This window comes from Spermophilus citellus (assembly GCF_964194105.1).
Source record: "Spermophilus citellus genome assembly, chromosome: 3".
NCBI classification, from domain to species: domain Eukaryota; kingdom Metazoa; phylum Chordata; class Mammalia; order Rodentia; family Sciuridae; genus Spermophilus; species Spermophilus citellus.
The window spans coordinates 80,664,536-80,680,505 of NC_138184.1; the positions used below are offsets into that span (position 1 = coordinate 80,664,536).

The window sequence follows — 15,970 nt, forward strand, 5'->3', positions numbered from 1 at the left end:
CTTTAAAAACAATTTATCGAAGGAAATCTAGCAGATAAAAAATGTTGAATACCCTTAAGAACTGCTATTTCATTGACTCACTTTATAAAAAAGAAATGTTCTTTAAAACTTACAACTTGAGTTTTGCACATTTTGTTGACAGGATGGCTCCAGAAGTTATCTTAGCTATGGATGAAGGACAGTACGATGGGAAAGTCGATGTTTGGTCACTCGGTATCACCTGTATTGAATTGGGTAAGTGAAGAGGGTTGTTTTGGTTGTATTTTTGAGACTCACTCCTTATGATTGTCAATTAACTCCTCCACCTTTTATTTGTTTCATTTTGTTTTTGTTTTTGTGGTTCTGGGCATTGAACTCAGGATCTCGTAACTACTAGGCAAGTGCTCAACCACTGAATGACTTTCCCAGCCCTTCATCCAGTTATTATTTAATTTATTATTTAACTGCTACATGTGTGCCAGGCAATGCGAATTTATTATAGATTTTCTGTGCTCTTGTACAACACAGAAGATTGCTTTCTCTTAGCTGCGTTTCATGTTATTATTTTAATTAAAAGAATTTGAACAGACATAGGTATTCACAAACATGGAAATATAAGACAGTGTATACTAATATTTGAAAAACATTAATTCTCCATACTATGAGTAACATGTGTCCTGTCTTCACAGTAGTATTCATTACTTTAATTTATACTTCAACTTGAAGAAGGAAATCCAAAAAAGTGATAGAAGGCTTCTGAGCCTGTACTCCAAAACTGTATATGACCCACATAGAGTACAACCTTGGAGAAAACTTCATATTAGAAGATATATCAACCATAAAATTGTTCCCCAAAATATTGTTTGTGAAATTATCTAAAATTCCATGGAATCTCTTCTCCAGTTGTATATTTTGAACTTCAATATATCTTGAATTACCTTTATCCAATAGTGAATTTAACAAATTTGCCAACTAGTAAATTTAGCAAATGAATCTCTTGGTGGTGGGATGGGCCTCTGATTTGTAACCCTTGCCAATTCCCCCAGTGTAAATACTCCCACTGTGGCACTTCCAAGCTACCGGTGTGCTGTTTACTAGATGTGAACTTGAGGAAAGATATATACAGTTGGCCTTCCAAAGCCAGGATGAGCTGGCTCATAACCCTGACTTTATCTAGATATTTATAGATTTTAAATTAAAAAAATTTTTTAAGTTTAAGATCAGTTTTTGAAAAGTTCTTTTGTCTGATTTTCTAAATTTAGACTTTGATTTTTTTCTTTCCTGGTCTCCAAATTGATCCTGTAAGGATTTTCTGAGTTCCAATTTGATTCTCGAATTCTGGTTTTCTTTTTCTAAAATGTTTGACCTACAAAGTACATTACCAGTGCTTCATTGACCCCTTTCAACCAAGGAACATAGGATAAGGATGTAGTTTTTTCTATTTTTCTAACATTAAAGAGATATTAGTGGAAAAAATTCCAAGAGAAAAATTAGAACAGTCACTTAATTTGTTTTAATTAAGTGATAGATTCACATGGTTTTTAAATTAAAAAAACTTCAAGTCCAACAAAATGGTGAGACCCTGTCTCAGAAGATGGAAATTTTTAAATGTATATATATAAAACAACATATAATAAAAGGGTATCTTCCTCTTCTATTCCTGGCTCTATCCACGTATTTCCCATCCTCCTGCTCCTCCCCATCGACACACAGAGAATCACTATCACTAATTTCTTATGTATCCTTCCAGAGTTTTTTATTAATATACAAATGAATGAGAATCTATGCTTTTTAGGGGGCGTGCTGAAGATTGAACCATGGCCCCTCAGCTATATCCCCGTCCCAGTATATACTGATTATATTCATTTTCACACCCAAGTTTACATATACATGTGGTTCCATGCTTTGATTTTTTAATTAATAATACCTTGAGGATTTAAAAAATATTACTTAGTGATCTTTTCCATTGTTTTGATGGCATTGTTTTATTCCAGTGTATGGATACATAATAATTTATTTAATTGGTTCCATACTACTAGACATTGAGGTTATAGATTTCTTTTTTGAATTCTAATATTTTACTAGTCTTTTTCATTGCAAAGGATATTATTAAGATTTATTCTACTGATTTTGAGTTGCTCTCATCAGAAATACTTGCATATTTAAAAAAGACTTAGGATGGACTTCCAAAAACACTCTGCAGAACTTGACTGAGTAATGGTAAAACTCTTACAGCCCAAACTAGCCAAAGCAATTGTGAACAAATAGAATTCAGGCAGAAGAATCACTGTACCAGAATCCATACCATAATAACTAAATTAGTAAAGTGTTGATCCAGGTAAAGACTAGTATCCAATAGAATAGGGGGAAAAAATCTAGAAACAGACTCATATGAGTCAGATTTTAGTATAAGAAAAATCTTTGTAGATTAATGGAGAAAGGGTGGCTCATTTGTTAAACAATACTGATAGATTTTGTTAATTATATGATAAGGACTAAAATTAGATTCCTAGGTATACCATACATTAAAATAAATTCCAGATTTGTTAAATATCCAAAAATTAAAAGTAAAACTTTAAAAGATTTAAGAGAATACCCCTCATGTCTCAGTTTTGAGGTCTCCCAAATAAAATTAATAATAACACCTACTTTGTGGGGTTGTTTTGGTGATGGATTAATTAATAAACAAAGCAATTAATTGAACTGGTATATAGTAAGCATTGTGTAAATATATTATTACTTTCAATTGCCTTTATAAGTATAGGGAAGAATTTTTTCCAAACAATATTTTTAAAACATAATGACAAATTTTAATGACAAGTCATGGACAGAGAGAAGGTAGGTGAAATGGATCTAACCAGCAGAGTGTTGGTTCAGAATTTATAAAGAACTTTTACAACTTCTTTACTAAAAAGAAAAAGACCAAACAACCAGAAGGAAAAAGAAAAAAACTGAGTACAGAATTTGATCAAACAATTCTTTGAAGAGGAAACCAAAATGAACAGTGAGCATTGGGAAATGTTCATTCTCATTAATGTTTGGGGAGATCCGAGTTAAAACTATTTTAAATCTACCAGATTAACAAAAGGTTTTAATTCTTCAAATAATAAATTGGGAGAAGCTGCTAGGGAAACAAGACTTTTTCCTGCCATTGGTAGGAACAACACTGATAAGACCCCTCTGGAATGTCAACTGGTCAGCCATAGCTAGAAAAACTGAGGAGTGGTCTCAATGACCCAATGTTCCACTTCTCATAGTAGACACAGAGAAATATTTTGCAGGTGCATTGGAAAATGTGTTCAAAGATGCAGCCCTGTTGGTAGGAGCCAGAAAAGGTGGAGATGACCTAAATTCTTATTCAAAGGAGAATGGATAAATAAATTGTGGCATCCTATATCACAGTTAATAATGAACAAGATCTACATATACCATCATGGATAGATCTAAAATCAGAGTATCTAAAGAACAGAAAATTGAGGAAGTACATATACAGTATCATGTCAATTATGGAGGTTATATAAGTGCTTTTATATGTTGTTAAGATCCTATGAATACTAATAGAGTATAGCATAGATATAAAAGATACAACTCCAAAATAGTAAGTTGGGAGAATGGAAGGGAAGAGATATCTTTTTTTTTTTTAAAGAACAAAGATCTGAAACAAAACAAAAAATGATAATCTAATTGTAGGTATCTACTATAATATTCTACAGATTTTTTATGCTTTACATATTGAGCATTTAAGCTTTTGAAAAATTAGAAATAAAAGCACATCCTTTGTAAGGGGACTATTCTCTGCATAGCAGAGAGTTAGCAGTATAGAATAAGTTTCAGAATTAAACACCCTGGGTTTGAATCTTGGCTTCACCACCACTTAGCTGGCAGGATCGCCAGGTATGGCTGCAACATCATGCCAGCAGGTATTCACATAGTCTAGGATGTAAGTGATACCTCCCGGAGCTACGTGACATGTTGATGCTGGCTGTGTGATCTTGGACCATTTTTTTTAACTTCTCTTACGCTCAGTTTTCTCATTTGCTAAGTGGAAATAACAATACATAGGTATTTTCAGGTTTCAAAATAAGTTAAAATAAATATTTAACATAGTGATTGGCACATACCAAATACTGAATAACAGCTAATTATACTCATGTAGATTATTATTTTTTTGCAGTTTAAGTTTTAGGAAATACAAATGAACTGAAATTTTACTTATAATGCTGAAACCAGAGCAGCAACTCCTTGGTTGATATTTTAAGAGAATGTACCAGCCAGGTTGAACCTCATAGCTAATTAGTGCTCACCCATAGTTTTCACAAGTGTTTTTCTTACCAAAATCCTTCTGGAATGTAACATGGATTCCATCCTTCTCAACGGGACAAAAACAACAACAAACGCCCTTTTCTGATGATTCAAGATCATCACGTTAGGTTTTACACCCTATAGAGATATAGTAATGACTCATGTTTCACGCATCACTTGACATTGGGCAAACAGGTAGAGATGCCAAGAAACATCTGAAGTCTTCCTCTCTTGCAACAGCCCCTGCCCAGTGCCTGTTTCCTGATTTTGTCTTTGTTTAAAAATAATTGAGGGCTGGGGATGTGGCTCAAGCGGTAGCGCGCTCGCCTGGCATGCGTGCGGCCCGGGTTCGATCCTCAGCACCACATACCAACAAAGATGTTGTGTCCGCTGAGAACTAAAAAATAAATATTAAAAAATAAAAATAAAAAAAAATAAAAATAATTGAAATATGTGTAATGACATGCTGTCAGCCTAATTCTGATTACCATTTATGAAATGACTTTCCAAATTAAAAGACAAGATGGCCTTCTCCCCAAGGGTTGTTGTCATCTACAGTTAGAAAGACTTTCACATTGAAAGGTGATAGTATCAAATTGTGATTAAAAAAAAAAAAAAAAGTCTGCAGTCAGATAAACTCATGTTCTAACTCTAGTTCTGACATTTCTTAGTTATGTGATTTGGGTCAAGTTATTTTAACTGTCTGTGAAATTTGTATAATAAGATTCCCTACCTTATGGGAATTGTCTGGATTAAATGAAAATATGGATTTCAGGTGCTTTTTATTGTATTATGTGTTCTTAATAAATGTCAGTAATCATCAGCACTATCCTGGGACAATGGTAGTTCATCCAAATTTTTAACATCTCTTTAAAACCAGGAGGTAACAAGGGCTGGGGGAAGTTAATAACAATACATTGTATACTTGAAGTTGCTGGGCATAGATCTTAAATTTTCTCACAACAACTAAAAGTTGTAACTATATGAAATGGTAAATATGTTAATTGTGGTAATCACTTTGCAGTGTAGATGAATAACAAAACATCATTTTATATATACCTTAGAATATTTTAATTAATATTTTTAGAAATAATGTTTGTCAAAAATCCAATAAAATAAATATAATTTTTTTTAAAAAGCAGGAGAGGGCTGGGGATGTGGCTCAAGCGGTAGTGCGCTCGCCTGGCATGCGTGCGGCCCGGGTTCGATCTTCAGCACCACATACTAACAAAGATGTGTCCGCCGAAAACTAAAAAAAATAAATAAATTAAAAAAGTAAAAAAAAGGAAGGAGATATTTTATAGGCCATAGCATATTATAATTGGCAACATTTTCTCTAAGTTATAAAATAAGGGTGTATATTAAATAGTTATACATCTTATAATCGATGGCATCTTAGATGCAGAGTCATAAAATAGTAGAATATTTACTATTACAAACATTCACAAAATTGTTACTTGCCAGGGACTCTTAATTTCTCAGCCATTATTTAAAAATTATATCAGTAATATAATAAATAATATAAGTATTTCTTTAACAGCTTTATCATATATCTTCATTTCCCTAGCATTGATTCTGTTAATGTAAACACATAAGAAGAGTTATTTTCCCTTTTTAAATAAAAGAAAGTTAAGCTATTTCAGATATACCGTATGCAGTGGTTTTTCTGTATGTTTGAGGTTTAATGAAATTACAGGTGCAAACAAGGTACTTTAAATTGTACTTTTAATGTTGAAATTACATTGAAAGTGTGAATAAATAGTGCATGATGTCCCCTTTTCTTTTTGATATCTAGCTCTTCTGTAAGTGTATATTTTTTAAAAACACCCTAACCTAGAAATCAAATTGCTGAGGTCACATTACAAAGCCAAACAATGGTAATGTCATTGCCACTGCTCCTCTGTCCAAAGAGCAAGCCTTAGAGTCCCTACATGCATAAGCCTGTTTTAGAAACCATCTTCTGCTGAACTCATCATCCATCAAAAGCTAGTTAAATGCATGACTTTTGTGAAAACTCGTGGACATTGAAAAAGTCCAGTCACCAGATACTGTTTTTCAAGATTTTTTTTTTCAAGAGAAACTAATCTTGATGCTCCAGACACTTCCTTCACCAAAAAAGATCCACTTTGAAGAAACTGTGCTCAGAAACAAGTGGAGCTTGTGGCTTCTCTGCCTGGAATCTTCATCAGACAGCCATTCTAATCTGTCAGGTGCTGTGATGGCCTGGGGGAATGGAGTTAGACTCAATCTTCTACAACTGCTGCTTTTTCTTTTCATTTTGAAATTCTAGTACTATCTATCCATAAAATGAACAGGGCTATTAAAGAGGTACTGTGACCTAGTAAAAGGACCACAGACCTTCGAATCTTACAGGACTAGGTTGAAATTCTGATTTAGCCACTTACTCTGTGACTGGGTTTCACTGTTTAGCCTAGAGGAACCTTGGTTTCTGCAGTTAGAGAATTGGAAGAATGAAACTTATTTTGTCAGGCTCTTTTAAGAATTAGGAATAATAGATGTGATAGATGGAAGGCAGTGAGTGCCCAGAACAGGAACTCAATAAATGGTGGCAGTTATTATTATCATTAATTGTGATGGTTGTCAACCACATCCATTCATAAGAAACCTTTTGCCTTTTTAAGTGGTATTTATCTAAAAAGAGAGGCACCCTTTGATCTCCCTCAAAATAAAGCCCAATCCAGTCACTCAGATTTAGCATGATCCTTGGCAAGCAGTGTGGTTTGCTGAAACTTCATTGAACTGACCTCTCTGAACCTTGATCTTGTATAACACAGATGAAGCAGCCATAAAAATGTTATCATTGTCTTTAAGTTCAATAGAAACTGGTACTTTTTCTTTTAGTATAGTTAATTTACCTTTTTTATGCTTCTACCCTCTCCTTTCATTTAGGAAAATATGGATTCCTTATTACAAGGTGGCTTTAGAAGCGCTCCCAATCCCTATTCTGCTTCTCCTATAGACTCTCTAAGCCAACTGTCATAACCTACAGGAGGGGCGATAAGCTCTCTGTAAAGAGCCAGAATACAAGTGTTTCAGGCTTTGAAGGCCACAGTGTCATCACAACTACTGGTGAAAGCATCTGTAGACAATACATTAATGCACAGGCATGGCTGTGTTTCAGTAAAACTGTTCAAAAACCAGCTGCTACCAGAATTTGGCTAACAGGCCACAGTTTTCCAGCCCTGGTATGCTGGCTCTAGTATGCTGGCTCAGTGATGAGTCCTGTCACCACAGCTCAGAGGATTTATGTAGTGCACCTAGCCTTCCTAGGCTTGATCATGGATGAGACCTTCCAAAGCCCAGATTTAGTAAATGTTTCCCAGACCTCGGCGCTCTGTGTGGCTGGAATACCTTTAGTCAGTGCTTCTTTGGTAGAGTTATTTATTCTACCAGCATATGGCTGGCTATCTTCGTTCATGGGCAGAGGGCTTGCTTCTTACAGACCTCCCCATTCCTGCTCCAGTCTGAGCTCCTGCTGTTCTCATTACTACTAAGTTTTGTTATTGTTTTATTCTTATCGTCTTCCTAAATTTCTTTCATCCCCTTTCTCTGCTATTTCTCCTGTGCAATTCAATGTTCTAAAGGTTTTTTGACCTTTTGCCAGCGAATAAGAGGTTCCTGTCCTACTGCTAGTGAGAAGCATCACATAGTGTCTGGCAACATCCCCAAGGCTTAGTCTCTTCTCAGTCATTTTTGTGACTGTTTGTTGCACAAGGATTCTTTATGGGCAGAGTTTCTTCCTTGCTTCAATTTTCCTTGCCTTCATTTATTTGCAGTGGTTTTTCTGTATGTTTGAGGTTTAATGAAATTGCAGGTGCAAACAAGGTACTTTAAATTGTACTTTTAATGTTGAAATTACATTGAAAGTGTGAATAAATAGTGCATGATATCCCCTTTTCTTTTTGATATCTAGCTCTTCTGTAAGCGTGCAACCAGACGCTATTCTCAGCACTAGAAATATAATGATGAAATAATAGACACATCACTGCCCTCATGAAGTCTAGCAAAGAGGACACATGTTAAATAAAGAATTCCAAGCTGGGGATGTAGCTCTGTGGTAGAGCACTTGCCTGCAAGTGTGAGGCCCTGGATTTAATCCCCAGCACCTAAATAAATCGATAAGTAGAATTAAAAAATGATGAGGGTTGTGATATGTGGTAGGAAGGAGAAACATAATTTGCCACAACAAAAATCTAATGGAAGACCTAGTGGAAATAAAATTTTATTCAAGATGAAGTCTGAAAGATTGCCAAGAATGAGCCCGAGCTGGGCGTGGAGGCACACCCCTTTAATCCCAGCTGCTTGGCAGCCTGAGGCAGGAGAATCACTAGAGCCCTGGAGTTGGAAGCCAGTCTGGGCAACATAGTAAGACTCCATCTCAATAAGTTAATAAATAATAAGCCAGATAAAGTTTAGGGAATGAAGGGAAGTTTAGGGAACTCACACAGAGCAAACAGCCCTGTGAAAGATTGGGGTTGGTACTTTCAATGAAGTCAAAGATGGCATGAGACAGAGGGCAACGAGTTGCTTCTCAGAACGAGGCTCTGGAGGTAGCCAGGGCCATGTGAACAGAGGACGAAGGCCTCTGTACCAGGACTTGGACATTGTCCCAGGAATCATGAGATTTCCTTGATGTTTACATGGTGAATACCTTGTTCCACGTGGTATTTAAAATTTTATTTATAGATTTAGATACCAGGAATTGAACCCAGGGGCACATTACCACTGAGCCACTTCCCCAGCTATTTATTTTTTTTAGAGACAGGGTCTTGGTAAGTTTCTTAGAGCCCTGCTAAATTGCCCAGGCTGGCCTTGAACTTGGGATCCTCCTGCCTCCCCTTCCTGTGTCAGTAGGATTACAGGCATGCCCCAATACACCCAGTTTCTCGTGGTTTTAAAACAGTTAAAGTTGCCAGAAGGCCAGGTTCTAGAATCTTTTTAGTCTACCTGAACCAGTTTGTCTTCTCATCTGCACTTGAAACCTTCATCCACACTGCAACTTTCAAGTTTCCATTTGTTAACTATTCTGTCCCTAATGTGCCAGTATCTATTTGGTGTGAGTGTAAACAATATTCTGTGGACAGGTCTATAAGAAATATTCATAGAATCGTAGACTATCACATTCCAGAGATCTCTACAGAGATCTTTGAATGAAGACTGTCAGAGATCCCTCCAAAATGTCACAGGTGAACAATGCAGTCTGCCTTCTACCCAAGTGCTACCAGTGACTAGAATCCACTGTTTCTCAATGTTGTCCATCCTGGTGTTGGGTGTTATTTTTTAACTATTCTGCCTTTTACAGATTCTTATTCCTCTGAGTGAAAATAACTCCCTTTATTTATTTATTTATTTAATTTTTTTTTTTTTTTTTTTTTGCTACCAGGGATTGAACTCAGGGGTTCTCGAACACTGAGCCTCATCCCCAGCCCTATTTTGTATTTTATTCAGAGACAGGGCCTCACTGAGTTGCTTAGCGCCTCACAGTTACTGAGGCTGGCTTTGAACTTTCCATTCTCCTGCCTCAGCCTTCCAAGCCGCTGGGATTACAGGCGTGTGCCTCCCTGCCAGGCCTCTCCTTAGTTCTTGTTCAGTTTCTTAAACCTGCATAGGATAAGCCCAATTTGTCATTTTAGAAGTGATTAATCTCAAAACTAAGATGCTCACGTGAAACCAGAGATCAGATTATGAATTAGAAAGTAGGACTGTATTAAAAAAATCCATTAGGGTAAGCATGGTGGTATAAGGTGGTGATTTATCTTCTATGCCATAATAACTAATAAATAGCATAAAATTAAATGTGCTCAGAACTAAAGTTCTATTTCTTTTCCTTGGTCAATGAATAGAGCACCTGATATGTGAATAGCATTTTATTACATATTCTAAGAGAATAAAAGAATTCAGGTTATAAGATTGTGCTCTCTTGGAGCACGTGATTTCTTTAGAGAAGAAAGATTTGTGTGTTTATGTAAATAATAGGTGAACATGTACTAAATGTGCATACCAAGGAAGAGCCTAAAGTTGTCTTATACTCCACTAAGGTGGGGTGAATGCTCTAGAAAGAAATACCTCCAGCTGTCGGTGTAGCTCAGTGGCATAGGGTGTGCTTAACATGTGCCAGACCCTGGGTTCAATCCCCTGCTCTGCAAAGAAAAAGAAATACCTATCTTCTTGAGTTTGTCTTTATGAAGGGATGGACAAGCCCTGATGTATTATCTATTCTTCTCTTCTTTCCAAATCTCCCTCTAGCCCTCCCCCATTTGGTTTTTGACCTGGATGAGCTACCAAACAGTATTCATTGAATAGAATTTTCTTCTGTACTTTTAGTGATGTTTAAAATGTTCCATTCTGTAATAATGGTATTTATTCTACTTTGCCTTCTGAATTTTTAAAACACGTACATATTTTTAAATTCACATACATGCAAAGATGTTCATACTCCTAATAGGGAAACAGGCAAAGGTCCGTCTTTTGAATATTCGTGAAAAACATAAGGAATTTTTCTTTTATTCTTTTGAAGTGGGTTCTGTGAGAAACATGGCCAATGTATGTTAAATGACCAGGAGCTTCTGAATGGCTATCCTGGACTGACCTTAGAAATTAAAATAAGTGGATTACATGGCATGATGACAGTAACGAGCTATCAATATAGCTGCAGAGCATTGCTCCCTAGTTCACTGTCTGCCTGACTTCTTTCGAGAACTGCCTTGCTATGGTTGTTTCCTCTTCTAGCGGAACGGAAGCCCCCGCTTTTCAATATGAATGCAATGAGTGCCTTATATCACATTGCCCAGAACGACTCCCCAACGCTACAGTCCAGCGAATGGTAAGACACTGCTACCATCTCCCATCTCTAAGAAGGTCTCCATAGGTATTTGACACTTTAATTGAATAATATTTTGAATATCTGACCTAGAAAGCATTTTATTCCTCCATTGTGTGTTAGAGTAACACAAATACTTCATGAGCAACAGCTGTCTATGCACACATGTGTGTGTGCACATGCAAACACATAGAGTTTCTGCTTCTCCTTGGCTTGACTGTGTTCTTATTTTTTTTATTTTTTAGTTATACATAGATGCAATATCTTTATTTTGTTGATTTATTTTTATGTGGTGTTGAGGATGGAACTCAGTGCCTCAGATGTGCGAAGCGAGTGCCCTGCCACTGAGCCACAACTCCAGCCCTTTGACTGTATTCTTTCTTACTGTGTGCAGTGACTGAAATCCCCCCAGGAACTCACCCCAGCTGTCTTCCTGGCCAGTCTAGTCACTCAGGTCCTGACGTCTGGTATTGATCATCTCATCTCTTATCACTTGTCAGCAGAGATAAAGTGCCCCTGCTGATGTCATTATTTTTCCAGTTGTCTTTTTTTCCCCCCTGTATGTATATTTAAATATTTGGGGGCAGAGAATATACTATCCACTCAAAAGATAACAAAGTGTAACATTTTGGGGGCCACAAGAGTTACAGAAAACTGGCCATTTTAAGGAAGAGTAGACAAAGTGGACCATTCAAAGTAGGAAGTATTCTTATTCAGAAAGCATGTTCCTGGCTTCTCTGTCCCTTACACAGCAAGTCATATGTCATGGGTAGTGGAGGAGTTAACAGGCAACAAGGACTACAGGCTTAACACAATGAGGAGAAAAATGGGTATTAAATTAACATAGAAGATAGTATTTTTAGTTTTCTGATATATTATTATATGTGACCTGACCTTACTTCTTTAAATGTAAAGATGTATGTATATGTTAACTAACTGGAAACTTTGTCCACGCTTATTACGCAAAAGAATTAATTTTTTGGTACCGTAAACTTAAAAATAGTTCAATGCTACTGATATTCCAAAATATTTGATTTTTTAAAAAATCTTCTAAGATAAATCCAAGGACTCTACAGACCCTCATTTTATCTTCTTTTGATGTATTTGCACACAGGACAGACTCCTTTAGAAGATTTGTTGATTACTGCTTGCAGAAAATACCTCAGGAAAGGCCAACATCAGCGGAACTATTACGGGTAATTTTTCAAATTTATATTTGAGGAGGGGGCTTTAAAGTGCTGTTGTGGGGGAACATGGCAAATCATTCTCCTGGCAGCTCATGGTGACACACTGGCTTAGAGCATGCTGCCTCAACATTTACCCAGAGAGAGCAGGAGGCATAGAAACGGCAGGATTATCACGGTGTGTGCACTGTATGTTTCCTGTGGATAGTTTTTTTCCCATCATGCCCCTTTCTTTCTCACTCCACCTCCTTTATTGCTTTATGATAAAGAGTATTTCCTCTTCTTGTTCTGATCATCCTCGTAAAGTTCTGACGACTGACATCTGCCCTTTAGTGGAACTTAAATGCGGTATCCTCAGGACAGTCTGCTGATGGGTCACATGCTAGCTCAACAATTTCGAGTTAGTTTGTTGCCACATCTTGAGGCAGTGGAGATGCATGATAACTATACAAAGCCCAAGTTTACATAGTATCATGTCATGCACTCAGTGACAGTAGTTTCACAGCACTGCCTTTATTGGAAGTGAACATCACAGTTTTATGTGTCCATTTTGTGTAACATTGTGCTATAGACTTTGTACAGTGGCCACACTGGTTCATGGACATCAGCAAAGCATGTGGGAATCTTTTACAATATAAATATCCTTTATTTGGCACAGAATGACCCAGGTGTCTAACCTTTTTCTGAATGTGTATTTTTAACTCTTGTTTATTTCATCTCTACATTGACTGGATTTTGGTACTGAGCAGGTTTTTTGTTGTTGTTTGCTTGTTGGTTTTTTTTAAGAATGCCTAAGAAGGACTGTTTTACCTAAATTATATAAAACTTAAAAATATCAGTTGCCTTTATCATTAAAGACCACCCTAACTGGATCACAAATTATTGGTTTATATTTTCTTATCTTTTCTTTTTGGAACTCTGTAAATATTATTCTACTATTTTCTGGCCTTGAGTGTTCCCAAAGAGATAGACCTGAAGCTAACTATTTTTTTCAGCTAAAAGTAGGTTTTTTCTTCTTGTAAGTAACAGACCACAAGAATATGGTAACAGAAACAACAGGCCCAGGGACTTGGTCTTGTTCTGCTTTGTGGTAGAGCCAGCTCATGTTCTAGACATGAAATGCTTTGTCCATCTGAGCTGCAGCTCTGCATTTCTGTAGGGAAGACAGCAACCAGAGAAAGCACCAGAAACACAAGATGGTATAGTTATCTTTTTCTCTGTATGTACAAAATATATATTTGTATATATATACATATATATATATATTTTACATACATATATATGTCACAAAATGATAACTTAAGCGGGGGGGAAGAAATATATTGGGGCTATATTAAAATTAAGGATAAAAAACTCCAGAAAGATAGTACAAAGATTCAAAGATAAAATTTTAGGAAAGCAGACAGTCATAGGATATAAAGCAGAAGTATGCAGAGATAAAGATAGAAATAAAAGAGTTAAAGAAGAGAAAAAACATAACAGAGGGTAAAATAGCATTCTAAGCACTAATATAATATAGTAGACCAACCCACTTAGGATGTTTCCACTGGTGGATAGTTTTCAGTAATAAAACCAAATTACATGCAAAAAGTAAAGGTTCTAAAGGTGGTTATAGATAAAATAATATATACGGAAGATTAAGGAGGTCTAGGAGATACCAACAAATATTTCTGAAAAAGAAAATAAAACACAAGAAGGAGAAAATATTTAAAGATATACCTGAAGAAATCCTTCCTGGAAATAAATGTTCTGATCTTTCTTTGATCTGATTTGGTGTTTATTTGATTTGGTGGACCAAATCTAATGCATCCTCTATAAAGAAAGAATATATGTACATACACACACACACACACACACACACACACACACACACACATACTCATATATACATCTGTACATATACATGTAAATATAAATATACATATATATGAATGATATGATGCCAGATAGATTCTTTGCAGAAAAAAATTAACCAGGAACAAGGAACTAGAGTGACAGAAGTCACTGTTCTAGGTAAGGTCTGTCTGGGAGGTGTAAACAGAGTCCTGAAGACAGGGCACCATGGACCCAGTCTTTGGGGTTCAGTAAATCAAACCCTGAGGATAAATACGTCCCTCTTCAGGAACATGCAAAGCTAGAAAATAATAGGACAATGTTTGCAGAATTCTAAGGCAAAGAAAATGAAAACGAAGACTTGGTGACCGAGCCAAAGTGCTCCTCAGTGTTAAAGATAGCTGACATAATCAAGTCTCACAAACTCAGTCAACCCTTCTGGGCTTTTCATCCCCCCAAAACTGATCAATAATGCAATCCTGCTGATCTGGAGATGAAGCACAAACAGTACCAAAATCCTGCCAATCTAGAGACGAAATGGGGAGGAGAAAGGAGGCAGACACGTAGCAAAGAATGGAGTAGGGACTAGAAAAACTAGCAAAAGGATCAGTGGTAAATGCTGGGAATTTAAATTGCCCCCATAATATTTATTTAGCATGACTAAAGAGATTGTACATTCTTTATTTTGAATAAGCAACACAGATTTCAAAAGGTAAAAATGTAGCAGAAGGCAGAACATAAGCAGTAATTCTCCTTCCCATCATCCCCATTTTAGTACATTCACTTTCCAGAGAGAATGCACACATATGAAAGTTAATATTCTTTTTATTTTTACACATGTTAGTAAAACATACAAATCATTCTACTTTTTTTTTTAACCTTGTAGTGTATTTAGGATACTGTCCCATTTTACTGCATGCAGAGCTACCTTTGTTTTCAATAGCTCCATATCTATCATTCTCATATCTACCACAATAATTGTTTAACCAGCCCATTTAAGGGTGTCTCTGGTCTTTTCTATTACCAACTGTGCTGCATTGAACATCTTGCACATATGTCATTTTGCACCTGTATCATGATATCTAAAGAATAAATTCATGGAGGTGAAATAGCTCATTAAAGGGAATTTAAATGGATGGACTTTAAATTTAAATTGGTACTGCCCAACTGTCCTCCAGAGAGGTTGCACCAAGATATAGTCCCACTAACAAAGTCTGAGTGGTTTTGAACTATGCTGATAGTCAGATCATTAAAAAATGTTGCTTATTAGGAGTTAGGTTAAATATCTTTCAAATACTGAAAATAATTTTTATTTCCTTTTCTGTGAACTCTCCATGATCTTTGCCCATTTTTGCCCATTTGTCTATTGGGTTGTTAGGTGTTTTGTTTTGTTTTTACTGTTTTATAGGAACCTTGAAAATTACTATTTTCCCACTCCATGTGTGTGTTTGTGTGTGTGTGTGTGTGTGTGAGAGAGAGAGAGAGAGAGAGAGAGAGAGAGAGAGAGAGAGAGAATGTGTATATGGTGCTGGGGCTTGAACCCTGGGTCTTGTACATGACAGGCGAATGCTCTGCCGCTGAGTTACAAACCCAGCTCTTTTATATTTTTATTTTGAGATAGGGTCTAGCACTGTGGCTAAGGCTGACCTCAAACTTGTGATCTTACTGCCTTAGCTTCCTGAGTAGCTAGGAACCTGGCCTTCCTATTTCTATTTTTACATGCTGGCCTTTTTTTTTTTTCTTTTTCTTTTTCTTTTCTTTTTTTTTCCTCTCTCTCTTATCTATCCTATCTAGTTATTCCCAAATATTTTTCAATAATCCATCTTTTCCT

At 36.3% G+C, this 15,970-nt stretch overlaps 1 protein-coding gene across 5 annotated transcripts in view; it reads left to right on the top strand.

Annotated features, from left to right (window-relative positions):
• TAOK3 (TAO kinase 3) overlaps positions 1–15,970 on the top strand; it is a 190,015-nt gene that overhangs the window by 122,709 nt on the left and 51,336 nt on the right. For all 5 annotated transcript variants that reach the window (XM_081287950.1, XM_081287948.1, XM_081287951.1 and 2 more), the window contains 3 exons: positions 143–234; positions 11,032–11,125; positions 12,237–12,318. In XM_081287950.1, the coding sequence (XP_081144076.1) occupies positions 143–234; positions 11,032–11,125; positions 12,237–12,318 (268 nt within the window). The remainder of the gene's footprint in view (positions 1–142; positions 235–11,031; positions 11,126–12,236; positions 12,319–15,970) is intronic.